We start from the raw sequence: 16,139 nt of genomic DNA, 5'->3' as shown, positions 1-16,139 counted from the left end.
AGGACAAAGACACTGACACAGACACAGACACAAGCACTCCTCCGCGCACTGGTCCTAATCTGCAACTTTTATGCAGTGAGAATGTGCAGATTCATTGGAGTCAACAAGGGCCAGCATCCCTGTGGAACGCTTTCGACACCTTGTAGAGTCCATGCCCTGACGAATTGAGGCTGTTCTGAGGGCAAGAGGGGGTGCAACTCATTATTAGGAAGGTGACTATATCACATGTACTTCTTGTCACTCTTACGTAATGTAATCATTGCTGCATGGTTCTACAATTGTCCTGTTAAACCACATGACTAATTTGTTATTTCAAAAGGAAAGAAAAAATATATGACCTTGTACCCTTACAAATACACATCATATTTGTAATTTAGGTCATATGATTTATTCCGAACCAGAGCTGATTCTGAATCAGTGAACCAGAGCACAGGGATTCGTTTACTGTGGCTACAACTTCATGTACTGTAGGCCGCCCTTGACCTTGACAACACATTGTTAATTACCTCCAAACGGGGCTTGTATACAGCATTTATGACGTGCATCAGAGGAACAGAGTAAAATCTTTTCCCATTAGTGTATCATCATGGTACTCTGCAGGGAGGTTGTGGGCACAGAAGATTCAGCTGTATGGACTAAAATATTCCATATAGCACCACAGTGGAGGTGTTATAATACCCATAAAACCTAGCGATTAAACAGGAAAATGGTTCCAAACGTTTTTCACCATTCATGTTTCCCAGGGGGGATTTTAGAAACACTTCAAATCAGGTCTGTGTTTCGTGTAGGTTTACCCTGGCGTGACGTTTTGACAACCATGTAAATCTCTCTCGGACAAGGTGACTTATCAATATATTTGGCTCTATTTACTCTCAGATTCGAAAATCTGCATCAAAGTAGACATCATGCAAAACTACAAATCCCTGCAAGTTCCTGCACATCATCTCTAGCTGACACCTTTGCTTACACGTATTGTGTCAATTTAAAACTTGCACAAGAAAGTTCACAGAATTGTCCATTTAAAGACATTTAGCCATTTTATTAATTGCTACACTTTGCTGACATTGGACAGTTAATCCAGAGATTCTTACCTTTGCCTCGATTCACCAGTCTCGTCCATATCATCATGGCATTTGTAGTTATTTACAATAGCCACATTATCAGATAATTAGCATTTCATTTTGGGGGGATAAATACTGGTGAATATATTGATAAAGACACCTTGTCCTAGAGATATTTACACGGTTATCAAAACATCACGCCAGGGTAAGCCTATATGAAACACAGCCCTTATTCTAAGTGTTTCTAAAATCCCCTATGGGAATAATGAATGTTGGAAAATGATTGGAACCATTTCCTTGTTTGAACGCTAGGTTTTATGGGTATTATGAATCATACTGTGGGATTCTATTAACAGTGAGGTTGTTTTGTAGCATGTGAGGCATCACTGGGAGTGACATGCAGGGTTAGCTGTCATGGGATTGCAAGTGCCACTTTCCTACGTCTCCCACAAGGTTCCTCTCTTCTCATAATTACAGTAAACAGGGTTATGTGATGACTCAGGCTGATTAGATACATCAAAACAGAAATACTGCCCCTTGAAACTACTGGTGGGAGGGAGGGAGGTTAATTAGCCCAGCTCTCAAGTGTTTTGGCTTCAATATTGATTTTGATAAGATAAAGTGAATGAATGAAATACTGGGCCATGTTTGGTGTGTTCTACAGTTGGCTACAAAAGCCTGGGGCTCTCCTGTTCTTTTTGGCCCAGACAGCACAAAACTATAGGGCTACCTGGGTAGAACATTTTGGAAGATGGGACCAACACTTCCATAAATACTGATTTTAAATAGAAATTGCAATACATGTACAATATTCCTCATTGCCTTGCCTCATAATCATGTTAGACATGTGGATATCAAACTTTTTTGTCCTTCAACCCATGTACACCATATTGGTCAAAATGATTTAACCATTTGTCTGTTGCATGGATACAATTTGCCCCTATTTTGTGGGGATTTGTGTGGTGGTTCTCCTCAAGGTCTGCTGTACCAAATATAATCTGATTGATTGCCTATTAATTCCTTTGAAGGCAACTATGATTTACTTTTTCATATGAAAAGAGACAGCTGCCATTTGTCACCCTTAATGGTGACCATTACAACTATAACTCTTATCTTCTGTTTTCAGACACGGCTGCATTACAACTAGCATCTATGACAAGGCTTTGCATCCAATGAGGCTGATGATATGACAGTGTTGTTAAGACTAACTGGGGGGTTGTTTGGTTTTACAAATGGCATGTGAAAATTAGACATGAACATTATTATTACAGTGAGTTAAGGGCAATGTTTTATTTTCTGTGGTCCTCTCCTTGGAGATTTCTCTGTTTAACATTGGTTATGGGAGCGTCTCTGTGGACACTGACTTCTTTCCTAGTCCTTGGATTTTCCTATTTTTGCTATTTGTTCCTCCGTCAATGTCAGCTCTTCCGCTTCTCTTCATTTCAACAGAGAGCAAGGAGGTGTACAAGAGACAAGTGCTGTCAATCACCTGCATCGCCGTGGGGATAAGTGTTCTGGGCACGCTCTGTATGGCTCTCTACTGTCGGAACAAGTGAGTGGACATGATCACCCAGAGGATCTGATCTCAGTTCAGTTCCTGCACCTAAACCAATAGAACACACCACAGGCAATTGGCTATTGATCTAGTTTCAGCTGACACTCCGTGTCAAATACAGGTGAAGGATCTTCATTTGATCACCCTGTTGATGCAGGAAATGTCTAACTTCTAGTGCATTCAAGGCTTAAAAATTATTCAAAAGTTTGCAATTTCCACTTAAAATTTTCTAACAAAAAATGTAGCAATCATTAATTATAATCCACACAATAATTCACATTTCCTTTTGCTGCAGGATAATATTCCTGCTGTGAGAAACTGGTCAAATTAAGATCCTACACCTCTAGCCTACTGTAAGAATACAGATTCACAGTTGTATCCCTCCAAATAACATTAAAGGGAAAATGTTTAACTTCATATTCATCATCTCCAGCACCACTCCAACATCAACATACACTGTATGTGAAAATGGCGTGTTTCTATGTTTTGTGGAAAAAAAGATAAGTGTTTCAAACGACATCATCAGTGTGCATTGTGATTTTAACCAATTATGAGAAGGAATTGCCTACTAATGGTTGATGATGTCTTGGAAACACTTATCTTCCTCTATCTTTTTTAATACAAAACCTAGAAATGCAGCATTTTCACATATGTTGATGTTGTGCTGGAGATAATAAATATGATTTATTTGTTTTCCATTTAATACATTTGCATACTTTTTTTGCATTAGGATAGCTCTTGGCAGTTTGTTTTATTGTATCGGTATGGGCCCTACACACATTACTTTTATACGCATATTGTACATTCTGTTTACGCCTGAAAGCACCTGTCTATAATGTATATCCTTTATATATTCATCCAGAATGCTGGATCAAACATCCAAGCTGTGATGGAAAACTGTCATTCAGGGTATAAGGAGCAGACAGCCCTGTGATAAATGCATTGTAATTTCATAGGGTCTGTAATACAACGATGTGAGTGAGTGAGCAGTCTGACAACAAGATAATCGGATCAAACCATGATCTAGAGCCATTTGGAATTAATCTAAAATAGAGTTAGAGCACATGAACATATCAGCTCCATCAGAGCCCCTCAGTATACACTTCCTCGCTACAACAACTAGGGGTAGAGAGGTACAGAGTGGGGTCTAAGGGTTAAAGGTCAAGGCAATGCTGTGGTTTAGTTAACATGCCATGCGCATGTACTCCCCCTCAGGAGACGCAGGGAAAAACTCCAGGCCCACTTGAAAGAGAGCCGCAGCCTGAAGAACTACAGCGCCAATGGCTCTGCCCTGGTGTCCAAACCCGGCCTGAGGCCTAACACGGGCCTGCAGCTGCAGAATGTGAGTATACTGGGGGGATTGTCCTCTTCCTCTGCATCCTTCACTCTAAAGACATGTATCTAGGGTGACTGATCATGCTGTTGGCTTACATCTCATAACCATTCCACTGTTCCAAAGACATGGATGTCGATTATGGCAGCCCCCCACACCTCTCTGATTCAGAGGGGTTGGGTTAAATGCGGAAGAGACATTTCAGTTGAGTGCATTCAGGTATCCCCCTTTCCCTTTCCTTTCCCATTTATGCATAATGTCTTTGTCATGCAGAGCTGTTGGAGATATGTTGTTCGCTCATGGGTGCAACACCAATCAGTCTCCGTTGGAGATTGGCATGATAAACAACTGCCTGTCCTATGCCACCCCCATCCACCCGAACTGAACTGTTCAGAGTTAACGCTGTTAGCACAGAAGTCTTTGAGAGAACACTGCTCAGTCATTTGGGACCCCGGGCTGGTTATTGTTGTATTCATCATATGCTCAATAGCCTCTGACGACAGATCTATCTCAGACACTGCCTATCTGAGCTGTTTGCATGGCAAACACCGCGTTCATTTGAATGTCAGTCAAAGTTAGTGCCTGTGCACCAGGGAGGGATAGGGATGTGAGGGTAACACATACCACTGCAGCTAGTTATAAAGTCATTGTTTTAATGTGATACGAGTCATTGCACCAATGTAGCCAGCACACATTAGAGTCCTGCATTGGGTCGGATACCCACGGTTCCTTGCGGGTGAGCAGCAATAGAATCAGCTGCCGGGTAGAATGTAAACATTCTTTCCACCCGTGGGTCGGCTCACGGTTCAGAACAATTACATTGTAAGTTGGAAACAATTTAAATCCAGATAATACACTTCTAAATAACCCAGGAGCTTGTTGGTTTGCATTGTGTTGTGAATTCCATTCTGTGAGCGGCAAGGCAGACATAAGGCTGTCAGAACACACACTCAATGAGAGTAAGTGGAGCCCGGAACTGTCCCTTATTTGTGTGGTGCTAAAATGTTCTAATTTGTCCATGCGCAGAGCTTATGTTCCCACTCCCCATGTTAGAATACCCTCATGGGCCAAGTTTACTTTCTCTGGATAGCCTAGCTCATGCAAAAATGGCTAACGTTGGTTGAGCAGCCCAGGTGACAGACCCAGGTCAATAGTGGTAGACTTCCTGAGGTTCCAGAACAAGGTGGCCATTCTAGAGAGAGCCAAGAACCTGAGAGGAACCAACATCTTCCTCATTGAGGACTTCTCTGAAGCTGTGCGCCAGAGGTGAAAATAACTGATCCCAGTCATGAAGGCTAACAGAGATCGTGGGGACATCTGCTACAACTGGCTCATTGTCCACCCACCCACCCACCTACCCAAAAGCCTGGAAGGGGTGAGAGACTAACTCCAGCCCTGCATCACACACACACACACACTCACTTTTCTTGCTTTATTCAATATTATTATCTCTGGTAAGCTACCCAGAAAAGGGCTAAAGATAACCCATATTGATATATGAAAAGTTTATTTCCAAAACACTATATCCACCAATTTTTCATGTTTGTGTTTTTTCATCAGAAATGATTGCTTATGGGCATAGTGGTGTTGTGGGTACTGCAGAACCCCCTGAATAATAAAAATATTATAATATTGATTTATTTATTTCCACAAAAATTTGTGCACTGGGCCTACTAGTCAAGACAGCCATCTGTAGGACAGACAAAACAATTCATAAGCGTGCGCCCCACCCCCAAAATATCTTCCTCTGTAGCTATGCTTATGGGTATCTTCATGTGTGTGTAAAATATTACTGTTTTCAGAAATTTTATTTGTAGATTTTAGATTAGTTTTTTTAGCAAAACGCTATACAGTATATCCATAGCTTCACTGGAATGGAATGTTTGACTATGATATGTTGTTGTCTCACCTAGCTATCTTAAGATGAATGCACTTACTGTAAGTCACTCTGGATAAGAGCATCTGCTAAATGACTAAAATGTCAAATGTAAACGTTTTACATACAGATCTCACATTGTTGTATTGATTTTTTTATTATGTTTTTTATTGATATCACAAATGCATAATTTGTACATAATTTGTACATACATTTAAAAAATGTTTTTAATTACCGATCCTTGACATTGGCGATGTCATTTACAAAATAGCCTCCAACACTCTACTCAGCAAAGTGGATGCAGTCTATCACAGTGCCATTCGTTTTGTCACCAAAGCCCCATATACTACCCACCACTGCGACCTGTATGCTCTTGTTGGCTGGTCCTTGCTACACATTCGTCTATAGGTCTTTGCTAGGTTAAGCTCCGCCTTATCTCAGCTCACTGGTCACCGAAGCAACACCCACCCGTAGCACGTGCTCCAGAAGGTATATTTCACTGGTCCTCCCCAAGGTCAACACCTAATTTGGCCACCTTTCCTTCCAGTTCTCTGCTGCCAATGACTGAAACAAATTGCAAAAATCACTGATGTTGGAGACTTATATCTCCCTCACTAACTTTAAGCGTCACCTGTCAGAGCAGCTTACCGATCACTGCAGCTGTACACAGCCCATCTGTAAATAGTCCATCCAACCAACTACCTACCTCATCCCCATATTTGTTTTTGTTTTCTGCTCTTTTGCACACCAGTATTTCTACTTGCACATCCTCATCTGCACATATATCACTCCAGTGGAAATTGCTAAATTGTAATTACTTCGCCACTATTGGTCTATTTATTGCCTTACCTCCTTACTTCATTTGCACACACTGTATACACATTTTTATATTGTGTTATTGACTGTACGTTTGTTTATCCCATGTGTAACTCTGTGGTGTTTTTGTCGCACTGCTTTGCTTTATCTTGGCCAGGTCGCAGTTGTACTGGCCTACCTGGTTAAATAAAGGTGAAATATATATTTTTTAAAGCAATACTACTGTGTAAAACAGCAATACTACTTATTTATCTGAGAGGGAGGCAGAAATATAACATTTAGCAAAAAAAAAACATTTTAAACAAATACATGTCTTTCATTGAACAAACGCCATGGTTACATAGTGGGTGGAAAAACACACTAATCTCTCTCAAAATTTCTTTAATCAATAAAAGCCAAATCAGCAACATTTCTGAAAATGGATATATAGCATTTTTAAATGAAATTCTTCATACGTAGCCTTAGAAATAAGGTTAATGAAGTCAATAACTTGTGTACATCAGATAACATTCATATATTGACCATCTCTGAGACTCACTTAGATAATTCCTTTGATGATACAGTAGTAGCAATACAGGGATATAACATATATAGACGAGACAGGAATGCCTATGGGGGAGGTGTTGCTATATACTGTATATTCAGAGCCATATTCCTGTAAAGCTTGGAGAGGATCTCATGTCAAATGTTGTTGACGTGCTGTGGTTGTAGGTTCACCTGCCTCATCTCAAGCCTATTATTGTGAGTGTTGCAATAGGCTACCTAGTGCTAACAGTCAATATCTGGATAATATGTTTGAAATGCTTAACAATCTATGTGATGTTAACATAGAGCTTTATTTTCTGGGCGACCTAAATATGCACAAATGTTCATCAACCTGTCCGCTCAAGAGGAAGCTTCTCACTGTAACCAGTGCCTGTATTCTGGTTCAGGTTATTACCCGACCAGGATGTTTACAAACACTACAGGAACCATGTCATCTACGTCTATTGATCACATTTTTACTAATACTGCAGTACTTTGTTCTAAAGCTGTATCCACACCCATTGGCTGTAGGGACCATAATATATAGTGTCTAAATCCAGAAAAGGCAAAGTTCCAAATGCTGGCCTAAAATAGTGTATAAGAGATCATACATAACATTTCATAACGATTCCTATGTTGAAGAATATGTGTTTGTCTGATGTGTAATGAGGAGCACTTGATGCATTTATTGAAATACATTAAGAAACTGACTGTTAAAAATGTTAAGGCTCCATGGATTGATGAGGCATTGGAAAACTATGGTTGTGAGAGATTAAGCAAAAGGAGTGGCTAATAAATCTGGCTGTACATCTGACTGGCTGACTTACTGCAAATTGAGAAATTAAGGGACTAATGTGAACAAAAAGAAGAAGAAACTGTATTATGGAATTAAAATAAATAATATAAAGTATGATTGAAAAAAAATCTTTGGAATACTTTAAATGAAATTATGGACAGAAAGACTAATTCAACTCCATATTTCATTGAATCAGAAGGCTCATTCATTAAAAAAATGGTTGATATTGGCAATTATTTTAATGACTATTTCATTGGCAAAGTGGACAAATTTAGAAATTAAATGCCAACAATAATCTGTGAGCCATGATAATCATGAATAAAATACCTAATAAGGAAAGAAAAACATTGCAATTTTGAATTATGTAAAGTAAGTGTGGGAAGGATGGGGAAATTGTTGTTCATCAACAATGAGAAACCACCTCATATTGACAACTTAGATGGAAAGATACTTAGGACGGTAGCAGACTATATTGCCACTCCTGTTTGTCATATCTTTAATTTGAGCCTGGAGAAAAGTGATTGTCCTCAGACCTGGAGTGAAGCTAATGTCATTCCACTACCCAAGAATGGTAAAGTGCCCTTTACTTGTTCTAACAGCCGACCAATCAGCTTCACTGACGGCTCTTAGCAAACTTCTGGAGACAATGGTGTTTGACCGGATACAATGCTATTTCTCTGTGAATAAACTATCAACATACAGTACTTTCAGCATGCTTATAGAGGAGGGCACGTATGTGCATGTACTGCACTGACACAAATTATTGATTATTGGCTGAAAGAAATTGATACTAAGAAGATTGTGGGAGCCGTATTGTTAGACTTCAGTGCAGCCCTTGATAATATTGACCATAATCTGTTATTGACAAAACATATGTGTTATGGCTTTACATCCTCTGCCATATCATGGCTATCTATCCAATAGAACAGAGACTGTTATTTAATGGAAACCTCTCTATTGTAAAACATGTCAAGTGTAGAGACTAAACTTCTTGGTGTCACCTTAGACTGTAAATTGTTGCTTTAAAAACAAAATAAAACAACACTTTATAGCATAATGCCTCACCCCTATCTGACTTAATGACCTCTTAGGCACATGTATATGTACTGATGTGGTGGGTAATTGTCAGCAATGGGTGTAACTGTCAGTAGGACCTTTTTTTCTGTTATTCAATTTGTGAAGTTCAAATCAAATTATATGAAATCAAATTGTATTTGTCACAATCACCGAATACAGCAGGTGTAGACCTTACAGTGAAATGCTTACTTACAGGCCCCTAACCAACAATGTAGTTAAAAAATATATGAATAAGAATAAGAAATAAAAGGAACAAGTAGTTAAACAGCAGCAGTAAAATAACAATAGCAAGACTATATACAGGGGGTACCGGTACAGAGTCAATGTGCGGAGGCATCGAAGTTCAGTCCTTCACCTGTTATGTTATGTCATGTTTTATGTTTTGCATGGAACCCAGGAAGTGTAACTTCTGCTTGGGGATCTGAATAAAATACTAACTGGAAAAGTAAAAATAAAGGTTATGATAAGGGAATAGTCTACACATTTCCATTGTCAAAAAGGTGCTCCATGAGTGAAATCCCCAGTTTGGAAGGACAACAACGTGGTAGATGGTTACACAGCCTGCAAGCACGGAAGTCTATTTGTTTTTGATAATGCAGTTAATTATCAGTTAATTATTACATTAATTCAAAGGCACTCCATCTCAGTGCAAGAGGTGTCACTGCAGTCCCTGGTTCAAATCCAGGCTGCATCACATCTGGCTGTGATTGGGAGTCCCATAGGGCGGCACACAATTGGCCCAGCGTCGTCCGGGTTTGGCCGGGGTAGGTACGTCTTTGTAAATAAGAATTTGTTCTTAACTGACTTGCCTAGTTCAATAAAGGTCAAATAATTTTTTTTTTTTTTAAATATATATATACTGTATATACAGGTAAGGGGAATAGTAATAATAGACTAATAATAATAATTACAAATCAAGTGTATTACTCTGGAGTCATAAAAACAATTAAATACATTTATGTAATATGACATGTAACGGTTCGGCTCTCGGAACAATTCCAAGCCGTGGGTCTGTCCTGATGTCGAGTATCGGGTGGGGCTCTGAATTAATGTGGCGCGCGTGGGGTGGGTGTGGCTCCAGAAAAATCTGACCCTTGCAGGACTGTAGTACACATATGTAGTACACACATATCTTGTTACAGAATCCTAGTATTACTATGTTGATTTTGGATTAAACTCGATACTATTGTCATTTGTTTTAAAGGCCAATGCAGCCGTTTTTATCTAAATATCAATATGAAGTATCACAGTATCTTACTGTGATTGTTTTCCATTAAAATGGTCAAAAAGACACAAGAATAACTTATTAACAAAGAGCAGTTGCTCAAGCAATAATTTTGCTAGGACTGTCTGGGATTGGTCTGCCTGGGGAGGGGGAAACTGAAAGCTTGCTTTTATTGGCAGAGAGGTTTGGAACTCTCTTTCTTATTGGTCTATTAACTAATTTACCGCCTGGTGATGTCACAAGACAGGCCAAAACTCCATCCCACCAAAGCAGGCGGTAATTTCAGTCGGTCTTTTCAAACAGCTCCTACACTAAAAGGGCATTATCATCATTTTCACAATTTTGCAGTATTATTCCAACCTCATAGTGTGAAAATGTATATATACATAAAACACAGGGAAATCACATTTTTGCACTGCGCCTTTAATAACAGAATATGGCTGTTCTGTTGTCAATGTATCTTTCTAGACGGTTTTATTTCCTCTGGAGTCTATTGGGAACTTATGCTAATGCATGCTATTTGTTTCTTTTGTGCCTACCCACACATATATTGATATAGATTTTTATCTGCAAGCTATCGGTTACCAGGATTTCACAACATGGCTGCCTGCGCTGGGGGGTGGGGTGGTGGAGTAAGTGATAGTATCACACACACACACACACACACACACACACACACACACACACACACACACACACACACACACACACACACACACACACACACACCTCTACTCCCTTCAACCCCCTACTCATTGTCAAATGATACAATTGCTCTAGCGTCTCGCAGTCTGTTTATAAATCAATTGTGACCAAGGCTTCCCTTTTCTTCCTACCTGCAGCAGCACTCTGTGGGGGTGCTATGCTTCATGATGGCTCATCCCTCACTTCACGATGGCTCATCCCTCGCTTCATGATGGCTCATCCCTCGCTTCGTGATGGCTCATCCCTCGCTTCATGATGGCTCATCCCTCGCTTCATGATGGCTCACCCCTCGCTTCATGATGGCTCATCCCTCGCTTCATGATGGCTCACCCCTCAGGCTACAGCATTCTGCTAGGGGAAGAAAATAAATGGTCCTGACGACACCTTCGCACAATACAAGTCCTAAATGCTGGTTCTAATCTGGGTGGTGTGCAGATGAAACCCGCAGGCGGATGGCGGCCCTATCTCTCCTAGATTAAAACATCCATTACACTAACACGCTCCCCGCTGTGCCATAACAGCCACAGCCGCGACATCAACATGCAGGCCTCGCCACATATATTACGTGTTGCATAACCCCTCTCTTATTGAGATTAATACCTGGGTTGATTTCATGAAGCAGTGTTGAGGTATTTGGCTCTGTGCAAAGACTCTGATAGGTTCTTAAAAGGAGCAAAGCCTCTGATTGGTTCTTAAAAGAAGCAAAGCTACTAGACTGACTGCAGCACACATCTGCTGCCTATTTTATCCATTGGATTAGTTCTAGAGAAAAGCATATTGGTATTGGGCGAGCAGTCTTGTGTATAGACTGTCCTAATTTTGGTCTGAAGACCAAAGGATTAACAGTATATTTGTTGTGAGTATCCTGTACTGTATTTGTGGGTTTTCAGATGCATAACAAATTAACTTTAACTTTATGACCCTGGACTTTGCTTCAGTTACATCACACATATAGACATTATTCAATTCTGCATCATCAGGAGTTAGTTAGTAATGCCATCCATCCAGTGTTAATTGATCCTTCTCCTGTGTGATTTATTCCACCCTCAGTCAAGTTTACGGCACATTCCGTACCCCCGTGCAACATCTGGGAATAATTAATTAATGTTCTCTGCCAGGCTAAATATTCATTCGCAATTTGCTTAACATCTACATGGTGGAGTGTGTCAAGACGTTTCATCCCGCAAGCACCTGATGACAGAGCAGGATACAGGAAGCTGAGTGATGAGTGACAGGGCGACAGAGTGGCAGCTTAAAAAGAGGTGCAGTGTTGTTGTGGATGGCTGGTGGAAGTCTGGAAGTCCTGTTTTGAAGGATTACTGGGGAGGTGAAGCGTGTCTGCTGCCATGTCTGGATCTCTTTTAAAAGCTTTACAACCATGAGTTTCTCTCTCTCTTTTTCCGAAGCAGACATTCTGCAACTCTTCCTTGTGTAGTTTTAATACCCCGAAGCTCTTTCTATTTTGCTGTCTTGTACTTGAAATAAGAAATATCATAGTCTCATTGTGTGAGAGCATGTCACATTTTCTCATGCATCCTCATTTATTTTCTCCCTATCTAGTCTCTAGATTTCTGACAGTAATTGAAATTATATAACACTTTATTAGCATCAACTTGAAAATAAATATTTTGCTAAAGTGTACAACAAAGCATTCATTAGACATGATTCATTCAAAATCACATTTGAATTATAGTAACCTTTTCAATCTGTTGGCATTCATTAAATGTGTGTATTTGAAAGCCGTACCTCCTTGTTAATGCTACGATGAATGTATCAGCATTGATTAGTTACCAGGTAGAAGTCAAGGATCCATATGAGTCCATGGTCCAAGTATACAAAAGTAAGATCAGCTCAGAACGAGGAACAGACTGCAAGAGTCTAGCTAATAAGCTCACTATCCTGCTTCACTTAGTCAGGACTGATGCTGTTTCACTATCAAAAGGACAAAGTCAGCCCTGGCAGCAGTGGACAGGAAGAGGGTAGACAGGGAGAGGGCACAGTATTAGGCACCATAGATGGACAGGAAGGGGGTAGACAGGAAGAGGGCACAGTATTAGGCACCGTGGATGGACAGGAAGAGGGTACTGTAGACAGAATGAGAAAGCCATAGAAGATCTGCAGGAAATTCTTGAAGGTCACTTTCTTGCTGTTCAGAAACTGTTTTGCAAGGGTCCTTGAAGTCAAGAAACTTCAAGTGCTCTCTTTAATAGTGACTTTAGTAGACCTACATGTTACAGGTCTCTCATGTTGGTCATGCCAATGTGCACACTGGAGATTTAAAAAAAAACTATGCCCTGTCTAAGCCGGGTGTGGGGGTTCTACTAAGCTAACCTATGGAATTGTTTTAAGAAGGTCATACCAAGGATCATTTAGTTATTTGATTTGGAATTTGAAACATTGAATTTGGGCTTACTGCTATTATCCCATACAAACGCATTGAATAACAGATTCACTACATGGAAAAACAGATAATCCCCCCCCCCCCCAAAAAAAGCTAAAGGAAGTTTGTTCTTAATTGTCCATCCTATATCTGAGAGATATAAGAAAGATCAGGATTTTTTTGTTTACACATATTTAACTGCTCATTTTTGGCACTAAACTATCTCCATATATACTTCCATAAATGTGTTCAACTGGTACCAGGGGACCTTCAGACGAGTCTTGTGAGGCTTGTGGGCGTCTTTCCATAGAGGGAACATAATAATTTGGACGCTACAGACGTTTTTGTGAGAAGACGGATTTTTGGGATGTCTCACGACCTGACAAAGACTGCTCTAGCGCTGCCACCTTTCACTGCAGATGCAGAAGCACGACAGATGGGAAGCACGACAGAATGGGGTGGAATGGGGTGGACTGATATCACTAGTTTAAACTGACGGATTTTGATTAGACTCTAGTGGGTTAAAAGATGGTTCAGAGGCATATGTAGTCTAAACATTAAGGACTCATCCAGTTCTCGGTTGAAACAACTCCAATAGCTTTCTCTGTAATTCTTGATAGTCCTGTCTGCATGTACTGTTAAATGAGCTTTGCCAACAAGTTAACCTGGTTGGATGCATGAGTGCATCTATTTAACCCTGATTCTTACACCCATATTGGCACCATTTATATTTATATTTATATTTGAACTAGTAATATTTCAATTGTGTCAGCGAATTCATTATTGCAGCTTTATTATCTGTACTGGCTTGCAGTGTGAGGAATTACCTTTAAATGATGCTTACGCTCCAGGCTTTGGACAACAACAGTCAAATCTGAGAAATTACTTAATATCATCTTATCTTGGATTAATGCATGGTTCCTGGTGTAGTGCTGCACATGCCATTGTGGATTGTGGTACCAGAAACTTCCTTGGGTTAATCTGCTGTCTGTCCGAGAATAGTGTCCAATTATACTGACTCTGCTCCTCTACACCAATCCTTTATCAACTATCTGCACTCCTCTGAGATGTATAGCTCTACTTCTCCTTCGCACCCTCTTCCGTTCTCACTCATTGACACAGTAAAATGGAAGGAGGAGTGGAATAGACAAAGAGCAGGAAGGCCATTGAAATTCCTGTCATCATTCTTCTCTTGTCATACAACGGTCTACCTCACGCTGTGGCGCTCAAAGGGTGAAGGTGTGTGAGCATACTGAGTCGTGTATACAAGTAATATTCATCTTTAGCTGTGACTCCAAAGGAACATGTCCATTCCATACTGAAAATGTGTGCTTTAGCCATCTGCATAGTTAAAACTTAATTGTATTGTATGCATAAACATGCAATAGTATCTGTATAATCGATATGTGCCGTATAATATGATCCGTGTTATAGGTTATAACCGGCACATGAGTACATTTACATCTTTGTTGATTTTTCAGTATTGTAAGAGGTCCTCCCAGCCACATGAGGGAGCTGTCTGGGAGTCCAGCTTTGCCCAGTGCAACGCCACCCCTACCAACAACTCCAGAGGTCCAGGCAGAGAAAAAAAATACAGGTATGATTTCCTCACATAGATCTCAGTTGACTGAATGATGAACACTTCTCTGTGGAAGTTCAATGTCCCTTACAGTAATTCACTGAGACTCAGTGAAGAGAGAAATTGAATTAACCACATTACAGCGCAGCCTAAGATCATTTTAGATTTATTGAATGCTTTAAACAAAGAATGAGACTAATTACAATTGGTGATAAACATGTTAATGTGCATATCTGTAACCGGGCTGAACATGCCAGTGAAGAGTCAGAGATCTGACTCCAACCACATGCCATGTTCTTTAAGAGCCAATTCTGTATTACAATGCGTTTATTTCCACATTGTAGAATACTGTGCTAATGGAAAGCTCTGTTGTGGCTTAACTCTTTATATTACATTAGCGTCCTGGAAGACCACATACTGTATATACTGTGGGTTATAGATGTATAACTCTGTGGACTTACATTATCTGAAAGCCCATATGATTCAAATGTGATTCTATGTGATTTTTTGTGGTTCTAAGTCGTGATTCTATGGGGCTTTAATGGCAACAGCCTTGTCATGTGAATCCCATGTAATGGAACAGCGAGAGCTATCTCTGGGAACAGCTAGTCCTTCGCATTACAATGAAGTCCAATCACAGTCAAGCTGATCTCTCTCACTCAGAAGCCCGATATCCATCATTAACTTCTCAGTGGTATTCCCTGCTTTCGTATTCCACTTGTATTCAGTGAGCTGCATGTGAGCTGGGACCCAGGGAATGCTATTGACTTCACATGATTTCAGGAGTAGGGAAACCACACTCACTCATATAGCATTGTGAATTTCCCCAGCCACCAACCTGCCTGCATAATTACAAGGACATTATGGTGGCTATAGAGATCCACATTTCCTTGTCAGAGTGTGTGTGTTTGTGTGTGTGTGTGTGTGTGTGTGTGTGTGTGTGTGTGTGTGTGTGTGTGTGTGTGTGTGTGTGTGTGTGTGTGTGTGTGTGTGTGTGTGTGTGTGTGTGTGTGTGTGTGTGTGTGTTTGCATTGCGCCAGTGTTTGTTTGTTGGGATTTCAGATAACCAAATCCTTTTGTGTCTGTTTGGCTTAATCCACACCCGCCTTCTTTCTTAAATGTTAAGCTCCGACAACAATTTGATTCCCCCTCTGGTTTTGTTGGTAGCTGGATTGTAAATTGTTTGCTTACAGTCCTTGCCCTTGCCATAA

General features: G+C 40.3%; 1 protein-coding gene across 1 annotated transcript in view; it reads left to right on the top strand.

Moving 5' to 3' along the window:
- The window catches only part of LOC109888995 (pro-neuregulin-3, membrane-bound isoform), a 383,055-nt gene that overhangs the window by 347,319 nt on the left and 19,597 nt on the right, over window positions 1-16,139 (top strand). Inside the window, exons 5-7 of the mRNA XM_031823664.1 lie at window positions 2,511-2,613; window positions 3,832-3,958; window positions 14,831-14,946. Coding sequence (XP_031679524.1) covers window positions 2,511-2,613; window positions 3,832-3,958; window positions 14,831-14,946 — 346 coding nt within the window. The remainder of the gene's footprint in view (window positions 1-2,510; window positions 2,614-3,831; window positions 3,959-14,830; window positions 14,947-16,139) is intronic.

This window comes from Oncorhynchus kisutch, linkage group LG4 (genome assembly GCF_002021735.2).
Source record: "Oncorhynchus kisutch isolate 150728-3 linkage group LG4, Okis_V2, whole genome shotgun sequence".
Taxonomy (NCBI): Eukaryota; Metazoa; Chordata; class Actinopteri; order Salmoniformes; family Salmonidae; genus Oncorhynchus; species Oncorhynchus kisutch.
The sequence above is the reverse complement of the archived record's forward strand: the minus strand, read 5'-3'. Positions and strand labels throughout refer to the sequence as shown.